General features: G+C 45.4%; 1 protein-coding gene across 7 annotated transcripts in view; it reads right to left on the minus strand.

The window, feature by feature from the left end:
- COL5A3 (collagen type V alpha 3 chain) overlaps positions 1-15,303 on the minus strand; it is a 142,441-nt gene that overhangs the window by 87,848 nt on the left and 39,290 nt on the right. For 3 of the 7 annotated variants that reach the window (XM_079967785.1, XM_079967787.1, XM_079967791.1), the window contains 6 exons: positions 14,514-14,636; positions 12,402-12,533; positions 8,102-8,221; positions 6,205-6,396; positions 2,813-2,860; positions 1,589-1,630 (listed from right to left, as the gene is read on the minus strand). In XM_079967785.1, coding sequence (XP_079823911.1) covers positions 1,589-1,630; positions 2,813-2,860; positions 6,205-6,396; positions 8,102-8,221; positions 12,402-12,533; positions 14,514-14,636 — 657 coding nt within the window. Of the gene's footprint in view, positions 1-1,588; positions 1,631-2,812; positions 2,861-6,204; positions 6,397-8,101; positions 8,222-12,059; positions 12,374-12,401; positions 12,534-14,513; positions 14,637-15,303 lie in introns of those variants that run through there. The other 4 variants (XM_079967789.1, XM_079967790.1, XM_079967786.1 and 1 more) reach the window with 3 other exon arrangements.

The raw sequence follows: 15,303 nt of genomic DNA on the forward strand, positions 1-15,303 counted from the left end.
AAACCCTGTGGCACCAGAAAACCCCAAGCCAGCATTGCAACCACTGTGCCTTCAGTGCCAACACTGTACCTGACCCTGGTTCTAGTAGATTCTAGTACCAAAGATTTTAAGTACAGTGGTACCTTGGTTTGCAACCACTTTGGATTACAACAGTTTTGGATTACATCAAACCTGGAAGTGCATGTCCCTTTTTTTGGATTACAACCCATTTTTATTTATTTTTTATTACAACCCATTTAGGGGGGGAGGCCCCATTGGTGAAAGCACGCCTTTGGTTGCAACCTGTTTTGGTTTACAACTGGATCTCCGGAACTGATTATGGTTGTAAACCAAGGTACCACTGTACTCAGGGGGTGAAGCATCAATGCTCTACAGAGCTCCTCATTCCTCCCCACATCTAGCCAGAACAGAATACTACTACTAGATACAAATATCCATCATTATGGGCTTATCCACACTTATCCTTTGTTCTGCTCTTTCCAGGTACAGCCTGCACTTTAAAGCTCCACATCCAAGCACCCCTTTTTTCTTTTTCCTCTGAAGCTTTCCCCATGAAAACTCACCCTTTAATGCTCAACCAAAGAAAATGGCAATCTGTAGAAATCCCAAATTGACGTTGAGTCCGAGTACTAAAAAGTGGGTTTTCATGGAGAAAAACAAACAAACGCTTGGGCACTGAGCTGTTAAGCATGGACCTGTGCCCTTATTCTGCTTCTGCCAACGTGTTTAATTTATACAGGTTGCAGGTTTCAGAACCTTTGGGGAAATTCTTTTGGCTAAAAATGGGGATATGTTTTTCCATTGTGTCCCTCCCCTAGAAGTGCAAATTAGGTTGCTACCAGGCAAGTGCTCATTGTGGGATCAGTGTTCCTCACGCAAGCAAGTTTTTCACAGAACCCACATGACACCATCAACAGCAAAATGCCAACCAGTACCATTTCTCCTGTTGGATCTGGATGTACCCTTTGGGGAGAAATCCAATAAGAAAACAACCCTGTTGCCAACGATGTGTTTGTAGTATCTCCACAACACATTTGCAAATTCTGGAAATACCCACAGTCCATGATATACTTTTGTGTGTCACTTTTGAATGGTAGAGGCTAGCATAAATGGGGGGGGGGGCAGAGGGAGAATAGAATTTGAACTCTGTTTCCCCAAACCTTAGCTCAACTCTTTTGAAACTGGCACTCAGTTATAAGATGCCCATTGTTCTCACTTGGAGACAGGCTGGTGGCCTAATATGGGAGAGGTAACTGGGGAGAAATAACTTACAACATCCTTGAAAGCCCCAGTGCGCTTAAGCCAATTCCATGCTGAATCCCATGGCTCCAAAGAGAATCTTTGAAACCATGAAGGTGGAACAATTCACTCAGAAACCCATGCAATATGATATCAATATTTTATGGGTACTGCCCAAAACATCAGTACAGAACATGCCCAACAAATACAGTCAGGGCACAAGGTACAATTATTCCACAGAGGAACAAGTGAATCGGGGGACCAGGTGACACATCCACTTTGGAATCCTCTGGTGTGTCAGACTAACACCAGCTCTCCTCCTACGGCCTGAATTTATTACTTTCCTTACCTGTGGACCTGGGTAACCAGCTGGCCCCTCAAAACGCCTGCCCTGCAATTAAAAGAAAAAGATTTAATACAGCTGTTAACACAGATGGCATGGACAAGGAATGAAATGTACTCTAAGTTACATTATATAGATTAGTTCACTCTTAAACACACTTAAAACCTCATTTTGGTACCTGTAAAGATACCAGAAATACCAGTGATTTTGCAGTTCCAAAGAAATAAACATATATGCACTTACTTTATTTATAAAAGTATTTATGGACTGCTTTTTCATAAAAAAAAAATCAAAGAGGTTAACAACAAAAATGCACAAAACCATACAGTAAAAATGTTTAAAAATTAAAAATAGATATCAATTAACCATTGTGGAAAAATGTATTACTAATTGCCTCCATAGGCCTGGCAGAATAGAAAAGTCTTGTGCAGACATTTAAAAGTTAAAACAGAAAATGTCTGCTGAATCTTTATTGGCAAAGTATTCCACAATTCCAGGCCACTAAAGACTCTATGTTCTATTGTTATGAAGTTATGGATAGGTGTCTTGTGCAGACAGTAAACTTGTGAATATTACTATTCAGTTGAAGAAGAGGGTTAATTGTCCCAGCTGTTGAACACTGAGGCCAGCTGCATATTTGATATGCAACAATGATACAAATCTACTAGGTAATGTCTCCTAGGGCCTGTGCTTTTGAATGGCATCAACAATTGTGCATGTGATGCAGACTTGTACAGCTGCAAGCACTTTTATTTGGAAAACATGATGCACAACTGTAGTATACACAAAAAACACAACTGTGCTTCAGATCTACACTGTGGCCAAAATAATATGCACACAATGCACAAGGTTGCTTCAGATCTGTCTTGTGAAAAAGGCATATCTATTTTTATGATGCTAGTGTGCAAGAAGATGGCAAAAAATCCAAGAAAATAAAGAGAAAGGTTTTGCACAGCCACATTTGCAAGCAAACATTTTGCCAAAGGGAACTGCCAGCAGAATTGGGTCATTGTTCAGGGCCTAACAGCAGGGTTCGACTTCTGCTGCACAGCTTGCATCACTTCTATACTGTCTCCCATATTTACTACTGACAGCCTGCCACACACCCAAAAACCTTCCCATAACTTATTGCTGGTATCTTCCACCCCTTCCACCCCCATCACCAAGTGGCTTTCAGCCCCTAGTCATACTGATGGAGGAGCACCAGTACAGAACATGTACCATACTCACTGGCTCTATGATGGCTGGCTCCCCTTTCTCTCCTTTCAGATTCTTTTCCTAGTAAAGACACAAAGGAAACATATAAATAACAGCAATGGCCAACTTGCATGAGTCACTCATACCATGGAGAAAGCTGCCTTTCCCCTAAAGGGGTGAGATCTCTCCCTGATGAACAGAAAGGAGACAGGTAAATTAAATGGAAATCATGAATGGACAAGGAGCCTTTTATAGTCTGCTGTTCAGCTACATGGAATAGAAACAAACCATAGCAGCTTAAAAGGGGGTGGAGGCAGGGGGGGTTCTCCAGCCGGAACCCACAGGAACTCAGTTCTGGCACCTCTCAGGTGGGCACCATTGCCATTATAAGAGAACTCATTGTGAGTTCGGCACCTCTTTTTCTAGAAAAATAGCACTGGGTGGAGGTCTATTAACATAAGAGCATTCGAAGAATCTGATGGACCAGGTCAAAGGCCCTTCTAGCACAGCATCCTGTTCTCACAGTGGTCAACTAGATGCCCCAGTGGGGAAAATGTTAAGCAGGATTCAAGCGCAGGAGCACTCTGCCCACCTGCAATTCCCAGCAACTGATCTACTGCCTCTGAGAGTGGAGGTGCAACATCGCCATCATGGCTAGTAACTGCTGATAGTCCTATCCCCCATGGATTTGTTTATTCCTCTTTCAAAGCCATCTGGTGTCATCACTGCCTCCTGTAGGAGTTGAGTTCCATAGTTTAACTATGAACTGCAAGAAGAACTACCATATTTTTCACTCCATAAGACGCACTTTTTTCCTCTTAAAAAGTAAGGGGAAATGTCTGTGCGTCTTATGGAGTAAATGTGTGGTCCCTGGGGCCAAACTGCCAGAGTGCGGCATGCTCCTGAGCTGCTCTTTGGTGTGTTTGGGGGAGCTGTGCTGCTCTGCCGGCAGCCGGGGCTTCCCCCTGCAGCCCTGGGAAGGTTTGGGAGCAGTGGGCAGGCAAGAGGGATTGCTGCGCAAGGGATTGCACAGCAAGAGGGATTGCTGCTGGCTTCAGGGATAGCTGCGCAAAGCCTCTTCAGCGAAGAGCTCTCGCAGCTCTGCTGAACCCAGCACAGCAAGAGGGAGAGCTGCACAGCGCCTCTTGTTGTGATGCCATAGCCTGATCCTCCCTCCTCCTTCCTCTTCAACAACATTTGATTCAGAATATTTTTTTTCTTGTTTTCCTCCTCTAAAAACTAGGTGCGTCTTATGGTCGGGTGTGTCTTATAGAGCGAAAAATACGTCCCTTTCTTTTCTCTGCCCTTAATCTTCCAACATTCAGTTTCACTGAATGCACATGAATTCTAGTCTTATGACAATGAGAAAAACTTTTCTCTATCCACTTTCTCCATGGCATCATAATTTTATAAACTTAGCTACCATGTCACCTCTTCCCTCTCTAAACCTAAAACTCTCAAATGCTGCAATCCTTCCTCATAGGGGATCATTTGAGTTTCCCTTTTCTGAACCTTTTCCAATGCTGCAATATCCTTTTTGAGGCAAGGCGATCAGAACTGTACACACTATTCCAAATGCAGTCATACCATACATTTGTATGATGTCATTACAACATCAGAAGTTTTATTTTCAGTTCCTTTCCTAATGGAAGCACCCCTGATCTGTCACCACCAGTTTAGACCCCATGACCTTATATGTTAAATTAAGATAGATATATATTTTGCCCTGACATGTATCCACATTCACTTATATTGGCCTGCATTTGCCATTTTACAACCCATTCACTTGGTATGGAGGGGTCCTGGTTGGAGCTCAGCCTAATCAGGGACATGTTGCAGTTCTTCTTCAAAAAGCTGCCCCACCTTAGGCTTGGGCACGTCCACAGAATGCCAGTTTTAATGTCCTCTGTGCCAGAATCTAGACAGTTCTGCAAGTGACACAACTCCTGTAGCTTGGAACATTTGCTGCTCCTCCCTGATGTGCTGGTTTAAATGCCAACACTCCAGCACAGGCCAGTTGACTAACAAATTGGTGAGGTGGGCCGAGAGGGAGAGGGAACAGCAACAAGCTGTTCTGTGGAAAAAATATTTTAAGTAGACATCTGTCATTAACATTATAGCTGTCTACTTGCTCCTAAATTCCTCACCCTTTCCTCATAAAAAGAGGGGATTCTTGGCGATTCTCAGGGTGAAGACAGATGCAATGGTCTAAGAAACAGCAGAGGTCGCTTCATAGCACCTCTGCTCCACTGCAAACAAACATAGCTGTTTCTTTCTGGAGGGAAGCTGTGGAGCTAAAAACAGCTGTTTTCAGAATGGTTCCACTTGAGCAGGGAGGCAGAAGATAGTTACAGAGGTGGCTGTTGGCTAATGCCCATGCCATCAGCAGCACACATCCCTTTGCAGTTCCCAAAGGACTCAAACACATCTTTAAAACACATTGCAATTATTGTTTTCAGTAAGGGAAGGGGCACAACTCAGTGGTAGGGCCTCTGCTTTGCATAGAGAAGGTCCCAGGTTCAGTCCCTGACAACTTTAGGTAGGGTTGGGACTTGGGAGAGACCCATGTCTGAAACCCTGGAGAGCCTCTACTAGACAGTGTAAACAATACTGACCTTCCTATGCTCCTAATAAAGGATGAATACATAAATCTTAACATATATATTTTTTAAGGCAAATCCCTTCCTGACACGTGATGAGAAGGAAACAAGACTGATAGCTGACCCAGCATTTGACTGCCGGCATGTAGATCCACAGCACACGTTGCAAAACTAAGTTTATGCTGTTGTTGGTATTTGTCTGTCTTGAGAGACAATGGAGTGGGCATCTGAGGGTGAAGTAAAGCACTGTGTTAGCAGCACTGAAGTGACTTCCCTGGGAGGCAAGCCTGGGCAATGTGTCTGGAGGTCCTGGGAAGCCCAGGTAAAAGCCCCCCCCCCCCAGCCTCACTGATGTGGACCAAAGGAAAGCACATTGGGCTGCAGGAGTTGCCAGAAGGAGGTTACAGTGTGTCATCTAACTCTATTAATAACTCCATTCTGGATTTGTGTAGGGTTTATTCCTTAACCTTCTCTTTTCCTGAAGATGTCCCACAAGGCAACAGAGGTTTAGGATCAGAGTTTTCCATCTCCTAGATGGGCTACCTTCTCAAGTTGACTCTGCTTACTTTAGATTGAGACTGCAATGCAAGGGGGAAAGACCTGCAGCCCTCCAGGTGTCATTGGACTACAACTCCCATCAGCACCAGCCAGCATAGTCAGTGATCAGGGATGATGAAAGTTTTGGTCCAACATCTGGAGGGTAACAGGTTCTCCAATTCTGCCATAATGGGGCAATGGCAGGTGGCCAAATGCTATGGTATGTTGGGGGCTCAACCAGGGATGGGGAATTAGTAGACCTCAGAAGTGTGTCTTTGTGGTCATTACCGGGGGGAGCTGGAGGGTGTCTTCACTGCGCTCAGCCGGATCATACCGCTCTTCCTCATTCGCATCCCTTCGGTCATAGTAGTCCTCATATTCCCTGTCTCTGTAGTCAAGTCTCTCCTCATATGCTCTGTAAGTGCCATTGGCATCCAGGTCTGAGTCCTCACCAATCTCGTACTGTTCTCCAAAAAGGTCCTGTCAGGATAGGAGAAATTAAGCACAGCAGAGACTGCCTGTTTCCTGTAGCCACTTTGCTTCCTTTGCTAGACTACCTCCCCACGACCAAATGATGACATTCTATTGCCCTTTCAAAGAAAGTAAAGAGCATTTGTTCATCCATTCCTGGGAGGGCCAGCACAGACAGTGTAAAGTTCTACATGATTCTACACATGAGTATCAGTCTCAATACTTCCTTTAAGAAAGTTATTAAGGTATTTATATACCATCTATTACTCTACCAAATAACCTTGCTGCAGTATTCTGCATCAGCTGCAGCTCTGAACCACACATTACAGTGATCCAATCGAGAGCATCCAATCACAGTGGCCCTTGGGGCGCCCCTCCTCTGTATGGAATATAGAGCAGGACCAAGGGCTACAAGTATGCATTTGCATGTGTACAGTCCCTAGTTCCATGGCTATTGTGTGGGGTAGCACTTCAGCACAAGGCTTGCTCAAGCATTTTGGGTAGAATGACAGGGCCATGTGTGAAATAGCCTGGGGAATAAGAGAAGAAACAATGGTTTTTAATCACAGGAATGTAAATTGAGGTTAAATGTTAGAGGGAAATGTCATGTTTTCAAACAGCAGGGTTTTACTCCCACATTAATTTCTACATTAAGCAGTAGTTTACACTGCCAGTATGCGAGGATTAAACTCCTGCTGTCCCTCTTTGTTTTACCCACATGCAGAGAAAGAAATTTAACAGCTCTCCTTTCCTTCTATTGAATAATGCTGCCCTTGAAAAGGACACAATATCCCATTATTTCTGCCCCAGACAGTGATAGATATACCGTACTCTCTACCCTAGAACCGTCCACATCTTCTCTTTCAATTATCCCTGGGGAAACTGCAGTAAACTACAGCTACATTTCCCCAGTAGTAATTTAATCACTCGACTATGACTGGTCATGTGCAAACCCTACTGTGATGGAGACACATCCAACTCAAGGTCCAGCGGTGGATTGGAACTCTAATCACCTGTCAGTGAAAGCACATTCTATAAGGCTCATTCAGGAAGAGAATACGGATTGTTGTGGAATCTCCTCCTGAGGTTTCTCAAAGAAAGTTTAGGTATCTGTCATGGATGTTATAGTATGAATGAAAAGCAGCAGACTGCAGGGACTGCTGAGTACTGCTGAGGTGGAGAAACTATGTTTAATTACTGCTCAGCATCATGGGGGCTGTAGACAGCCCTTTTAACCTCTGTGATTCGCAGCAGCTGATTGAGGTTAGGCAAAAGCAAGTGGGACAGTGTCTGTGAAACTGGAGGATTTCAAAACATAGGTAGGCAAATAAACATCAAAATATATTGGCACGTCAAAAACTAGACTGTAAAAATGAATAGACCAAAAGATTCCTTCTCTCTAACATGTTCTTCTCCATGTGCCTAGAGGTGTGGGTTAAAATAATAATAATAATAATAATAATAATAATAATAATAATAATAATAATAATACAACAAAAGGTAAGCCTTCAAATGTGTGGTGATCCATTTGTAATTTAACATGGTAAAGTCCCAGAGAGGCTGAACCACATTTTTTCTTCTAAACACATAGATTAGACCAAAGTAATCCCTTTCTAAAATACTCATGAAAATTGTATCAGACTTTCTATGGCCACTGGGAAAGAGAGAACACTTCTCCCATGATTGGCATAGTCCTTCCCCCAAGCCCTCTTACCTCATAGTTGTCTGTGAGGTTAAAGCCAACTGCGACGGTGGCTGCAGTAATAACTCCAGGACTCTCTTCCCAGGACTCAGTGGCTGCCTTTGTAGGTGTAGCTCGAGTTGGAATCTCATACTTGAGGGTGGCAGAAGGTAAATAAGATGTTAAATACAGAATTTTTGGGATGTGCTGTTATATATTTAGCAGTGAGCGCATGGTGGTGTACAATTTGTCCAGGAGTTAGAAATATGCCATCAGCCAAAAGCCAACCAGGGCAGTCATGGTGAAAGGAAAACACCAGGGCTAATGGAGCCCAGCACGTTAAAGGTTGCACCAACTAGAGCCAGCCATGCTTCTGAGCCAATAGGGTTTGGTTGGGGTGGAAATGTAAAATAATAAGCTACCATTCCCTAAAGCCTCCTAGCATTAAGGCAGCCAGGTTTCCTGGGGGGTCAAGCACTGGCATTCCAGAGGGTGGAGCCTGAGAGCTAAAGGCTACTTGCTAGCAGATATGGGGATAAAGTTTGGTAGGGCAGTTCCAGGTGCTACTAGCACCAGGTAAGGCAAGAGCATGGCTTTGCATAATGTCTGCAGGGAAGAGCCCAGTGGGCACAGAGGCAGTATGAACAGCAGAAGCTCTCAAGCCAAGCACAAAATAGTCTGTCACTTTCAACACTCTGAGATCTGCAACCTCCCCTGGAGACCCTGAAGGCTGGTGAAATTCAAAGCCAAACCTCAAGACACAGCGACCCTAACAGTTCTTGACATCAGGCATATTCCATATCAGCAAAACCTACATATCTGGAAATCTAAGTACAGCTGCTACATGAGGGGGAGGCAGAATCACTTCTGTGCATCTGCTTCACATGCCAGCTATGACTGCCCATCCTATGGATCACTGGTCACCCATAGTGTGATTTTTGCATGGGACTTAAGTGCATCAGTGAATGCTGGTTCACACTGAGCTGTCATTCCTCAGTCAAATGAATAAACATGGCCAGTCCATTCTTACTCCTGCTGAGGCCCACTGCCATCGAGGAGTGAAAGAGGCTGCAGCAGAATGGAATAGCACATGTGATTTGTGGTGAATCTATCAGGCTAGGCTGAAGCAATGGAAGAGAAAGAAACCAAGGCCATTCCATCAGCTCTGCTGAGAAATCTACTGGTTTCGGTCCCTCTTCTCCTTGAACTGTTTCCATTCCAACTGGTCATTATAAGAACTACTTTGTAACTTTGAGAATTCTGGTCCAAATTTGCTTTCCTCGCTGTTTCCTCCCCATCCTTTTGTGTTGCACCTTTCAGGTTGTAAGTCTGCAAGCAGAGATTGCTGCATCAATAGGAGTATAGCATCTAGATCAAGGGAAGTAATAGTGCCACTGTATTCTGCTCTGGTCAGACCTCACCTGGAGTACTGTGTCCAGTTCTGGGCACCACAGTTCAAGAAGGACACTGACAAACTGGAACGTGTCCAGAGGAGGGCAACCAAATGGTCAAAGGCCTGGAAATGATGCCTTATGAGGAACGGCTAAGGGAGCTGGGCATGTTTAGCCTGGAGAAGAGGAGGTTAAGGGGTGATATGATAGCCATGTTCAAATATATAAAAGGATGTCACATAGAGGAGGGAGAAAGGTTGTTTTCTGCTGCTCCAGAGAAGCGGACACGGAGCAATGGATCCAAACTACAAGAAAGAAGATTCCACCTAAACATTAGGAAGAACTTCCTGACAGTAAGAGCTGTTCGACAGTGGAATTTGCTGCCAAGGAGTGTGGTGGAGTCTCCTTCTTTGGAGGTCTTTAAGCAGAGGCTTGACAACCATATGTCAGGAGTGCTCTGATGGTGTTTCCTGCTTGGCAGGGGGTTGGACTCGATGGCCCTTGTGGTCTCTTCCAACTCCAGGATTCTATTCAGCTGGGGAACTGGATAAAAATGGTTTAATTAACTTATTCACCCAGTGTTTGACCTGAGAAAGCAGGAGGAAAAGAAAGGAAACAGAACCCAAGGGCACTGCTTACAAAGTGCACCCAGCCGCATATTTCATCTCCCATGTATTTATTCCCTGGGAGTGTTTAAACTTTGGGTCATTGTGAGGCATAAGTAAATAATCACAACAAATTATTTTAAAATGCACTGCTGTTATGCAATTTAATCTCAGAGAGATCCCAAAATTGGCCGGGGGGGGGGGAGAGAGGAGGGTAGAATTTTCCCTTCCAGCATCCAACATGCATTAGCTCCCACCCACAACACCTGATATTCAGACCTCCAAAACAGTACTGCCACCTCTCCAACTCCAAGTTACAGTATGTCTTTATAGGTTTACACGAGCAGTTTTTAATTTGAATTAGTTGATTCTGGAATAACAAACAAGATTTGCAAGCCCTCTGGCAGGCTCAGTGAGCTTTGCCAAGATGTCTCAAGATGAAGCAGGGTGTGATCTCTACATATGTGCCACAGCCTTTGTAAGACTAGGTGACCTTGCCAAAATCCAAATGATCCATTTTTGTTGACCATGCTAAATGGTGGGGGGGGGGGGGTTGTGTAAAAGTATCCAATGCCTATTTGTGATCAACTGCCCAGCAGTCCTGAACTTTGCTCATAGCCAAGCGTTTGGGGAATGGTGAAAGGGAGGGATAAGCCCACGTCAAGGCGAAAAGCAAGGGCAGGTGGGTGGCAGCTCTTTCCTGGGAAGAAGTTGGGAAAGGGAAGAGAGGGAAATATGTTTTTTCTCTGCCAGTACTGAGCAGTCCAGCAGCTGGAGTTCTGATCCCAGAGGGAGGAACTCCTCCAACTGCTCCATTTGGCAGGAAAATGGTTCTCCCTGGCCAAGCCAACAGTGACTCACTGGCAGGATGAGCTCAGCAGCCCCCTGACCCATATTTCACAAGTTTCTGGATACTGCCCTGACATAAAAGAGCCAGTAATGGGAGGGAGGAAGGAGGGCAGCAAAATGCAGGAAGAGAATACAATGGGCACAGGAAGACATACCTATGTCATAAGGATTGGATAGAGGGGAGGCATGATGTTCATTTCTCTCCCCTAAGCATGGGGGGAGGGGAATCAAAACTTTGGGGTTCTAACCGACCTGAAACACTTCTCTAGGCTGTTTCACACATGACAGAGTTGCAAACTCAGGTTTTCCACTCAGGAAGGAAACTGGAACTGCAGTGAATTCCACGAGGAGTGTCCTTGTTGTACTCCAAAACTCCCATCAGCCCCAGCCAGCATGACCAATGACTAAGGCTGGTGGGAGTTACATCTGCAACAACATCTGCAGGGCCACAGGCTCCCCACCCCTAATATAGCAAATGAAAAGCTGGTCTAAGTTCAAGGGCAGACCAGTAATTGATGATGTGTCTCTTTTGACATTGTCATATTACGCAGCCTTGATTTCTGAACATTTTTATTTTTACAACAAAATTCAAGGGATATGGGGGAAGCACTATAAAGAAAGGGACACAAAGAATATCAACACCAAGTTCTGAATTAAGCTGATATTCTTTATGTCCCTTTCCTTAATGCACTTTTTTCTATACTGTGTTGTATAAGTAAAACCTTTAGGAAATATACCTTTAAAAAATCCAGGCTGCCTAACAGGACAGTGTCTTAAGAGATACTGATTACTGATTCAAAATATCAAGGTCCAAAGCAATCCATTTTCTTGAGCCTACATTTCTTTATTTACATTTCAACATGCCTGCCTTGTTAAAGGCCAGTATCATCACACCATGATGAAGCCAGCCATAAATCTATGTGAACACTCTCTGTGATCTACCAAGAGGCTACTGTAGCTTCCCATCCATGCAAACGACCTGCGTTACTCCAGTTTACTGGGGAAATTTGGCTGATCAAGCTCATCGACTCACGGGCTCATCTCGACTTTGAAAATGACTGATGGTTGAACATCAGGAGAAGACCCATAGGAGACATGACCTGGCACACAGGTGAGGAGAATGTGTCCTCAGGCATGTAAACTCACCTGCGCGTCTGAAGAAAAAGCTTTGTGGCCAACTGGCACCAGTGGAATCAGAAGCATGGAGGTGAGCCCAGAACTCCCGGCTCTCCTAGAGTTCATGACCCCCGAGGCCAGCAGCTGCTGAACATGGTTTTCATGGTTGCCCCTGAGGGGCAGCAACATGTGGACAGAGGAGGCAAGCACTGAGCAGGCAGTTCTGCCTGAAGAACTGCTTGGGACAAAGCAGGAGAAAAGCTGCGAGTTAGGCAGGTTAGGCAGGACAGCTCAGTTAGGCGGGCAGAGGGTTAGGCCAGGAGAGGCTTTGTGTTATTAGGCCAGCAGAGGGCAGTTAGTTGCACTCTCTACCTGGCCAGGGGCCGGAGTGAGCGAGGACGTCTCCGGCGACTCCTTGTTCCTCTTCTTCTTGCCTCTCCCTTTCCTCTTGCCCTTGCCCTTTCTCTTGCCCTTGCCCTTCTTGCCCTTCCTGCGGGGAATGTTCTGCACAGGATTGGGGGGAGGGAGGGAGAAGACAGAAGAAGGGGAGGAAACAATGAAGGATGGGGGGAGGGAAAGAGAGAGAAAGCAGACACTTGAGAAAGAAGAGAGGCACTCCACTATTCCCATGGAACACCAAGAGATGCCACCCCCACCCCCAGCCACCAGGAGCCCATTCCCAAGAGACAGGTAGGCAGAGGGGAACAGGGCACACAGAAGAGAGACCCTTCACCCAATAGTCTAGCCCTTGCTTGCTTTGGGGCCAAGATGGCTCGATCCAGTAACAGTTTATACCTGTCCCTTCTGCCCACATACTCACGTTCTGCCTCCATTCCATCATGCCCAGGGCTCTGCTGGATGCCTTTGGGGTCAACCCCATTTTGCCCACTACATCCCACAGGCTGCAGAAGCAATCTCCATCAACCCTCAAGTGGGCTGGCCCTATTAGCTGTGGGCTTACCAAATGGAACTAAAAGCAGTTCCTGCAAGAGGGGTTTCCACACAGAGTTCTGTTCCAACATAGGATCCAGGCAGAGCAGGGCACTGAGACCTTTCAGTAATTCCACAGGCAGCTGCAGAGTGATGGATGTCATTCTGATCATGATGGGAAGGGTGTAGCCTGGTTCTGGAGATCCACTTTCCCCAGACGACAGATTAATAACTCAGAATAGCTCAGCTGGTCAAGCATGAGACTCTTAATCTCAGGGTTGTGGGTTTGGGCCTCATTTTGGACAAATGATTCATGCATTGCAGGGGGTTGGACTAGATGACCCTCAGGGTGTCCCTTCCAACTCTACAGGTCTATGATTCTATTATCTCTCCCACATCCCTGAAGTTAGCAGGCTCTGCTCCATGTTTTGACTGACATTTCAAAGCATGCTGCCCTCCAATCAATTCCCCTGCCCTGCCCCCATGAGCCCTCTTAAAAGGTCAGACTGCATGAATCCTTCAGTCCATTTAGTGATGCTTATATACGCTCATGCTTTGAAGCTGAGAGCCTGGGGATTTCCATAGTTGATAACACAAAAATATGTGGCTCTATATTTCCTGACCATGGCCCCATCACATACTGCTTCCACCCCCACAACCCTTGTCAGTGTGTAATAAATGCAGAAGACAAGCAATATCTGGAGAATACATCAGAGGCCCCCACATTAAGCAGGTCCAGGTCCAGGTTTCAGCAAGGCATGATGATGTACAACAACAAAAAAAAAAAGGCCAGTCTCCACATCTCTACCACAGGCTGAATATGCCTTTGCTGTAGCATTCCCAAGTCCTGGCATGAGCTTCTCCTAGCAGGACTCATTGGATGACTCCAGCTCTGTATGTGTATGAAGGCTTTCTGAATCAGCCTAGCATCTCTGGAATTCTGCCACCTCAAGTAACCAATATTGCCCCTATGGAACCAGCAGTGCTGGCCCTACCATTCACCAGAGTGGGGCAACTGCCTCAGAAAGCAGGTGCTGATGATGGAGGGGAGTCAGTTAGACTTAAAGTGGGAGCAAATATTGACTTTTAAGAATGGGGGAGGGAAGCATCTATGGTACTGAGCAAGCCTAATACGTCACATAAGTCACATTCCATGGTCAGAAAAGGTCTTCTTCACTGACTAGGCCAGGGAGCATCGGCGGATGGGTGAATCTGCTGATACTCTGGTTTCTCTTCAGATCGTATAAATCTTTCGCCTTTTTCATAAAGCATTTTGTATGTTACATTCATCAATATAGACGTCTATATGCACACTTTACCTTAGTATATGCATTTCTGTACATTGCAGAATTCAGAAGAGGGTGGAGTTCACAGAATGGCTGTTTTTCAGTCCATGTACTATTCCAGAAAGTGTGAATTAAGTAGGCTTGCCTTTAAATGCTGACTTAATCAAATATCTCCCCCAGCCCTAGCTCCTATATAGGCCTCCAAATTTGGCTCAGCTCTGGGGTAATAGTCACGAATACAGGGAACCCCTGTACTTTGCTCTCCTACCTCTTCGGGATCCTGGGCATGCAACACGTAGGTGAGCTGTCTGTCGCAATCAGGCATGTAATGCTGGCAATAGTGGGCTGCAGCTGCTGAATCCGGCACAATCAGCAGCTGCTGGAGATCGCCCTGAAAGGAAGACAGGAGTGGGGGAGTGAACACAGCATGTCAGAATGTTGTTGCAAACATGTGCCCATGTGTGTGTACACACACACACACACACACACACACACACACACACACACACACACACTGAAAGAGCAGGCAGTCATTGTCAGGGTGTATATGTTTGCATGTACCATCTGCCACATGTCTGTGTGTACATTTCTACTGCAATGAGAAGAGAGTGTGGTAAGACTGTGGAGACAATTAAATGAGACAAATGTGTATATTTTCTTGGACTGTCTCCTCCTACAACATCTAGTGTTATATAACTTGCCCTAAATGCTCAAAGCACTCCATGGGCATTCACTCAGTAATCTTTACCACAGCCTTCAAGATCAGAATAGCTATCCCTCTGTTACAAAATTGGGAAAGGGGAGCCTGAAGCCTTACTAGTTACAAAAGGTCACCCTGTGAGTTGGAACTTGGTGAGGTGGGAGAACCATTCCTGCTCTTAACCACAATACCACATCATCTCTTAGGAGGAGGTTGCTCTCTCTCTGCCATGCAAGGATAAGAACTCATAACTTTTCTCCCCAGAACTATGCTGTTTTTAGGTATCACACCTCACAGAACTCTAACCCAGATCCTCCCATTCCAGAAGCCACAGCTTCAGTCAGTTAGCCAGCCCGAA

This window comes from Podarcis cretensis (assembly GCF_951804945.1).
Source record: "Podarcis cretensis genome assembly, chromosome: 2".
NCBI lineage: Eukaryota > Metazoa > Chordata > Lepidosauria > Squamata > Lacertidae > Podarcis > Podarcis cretensis.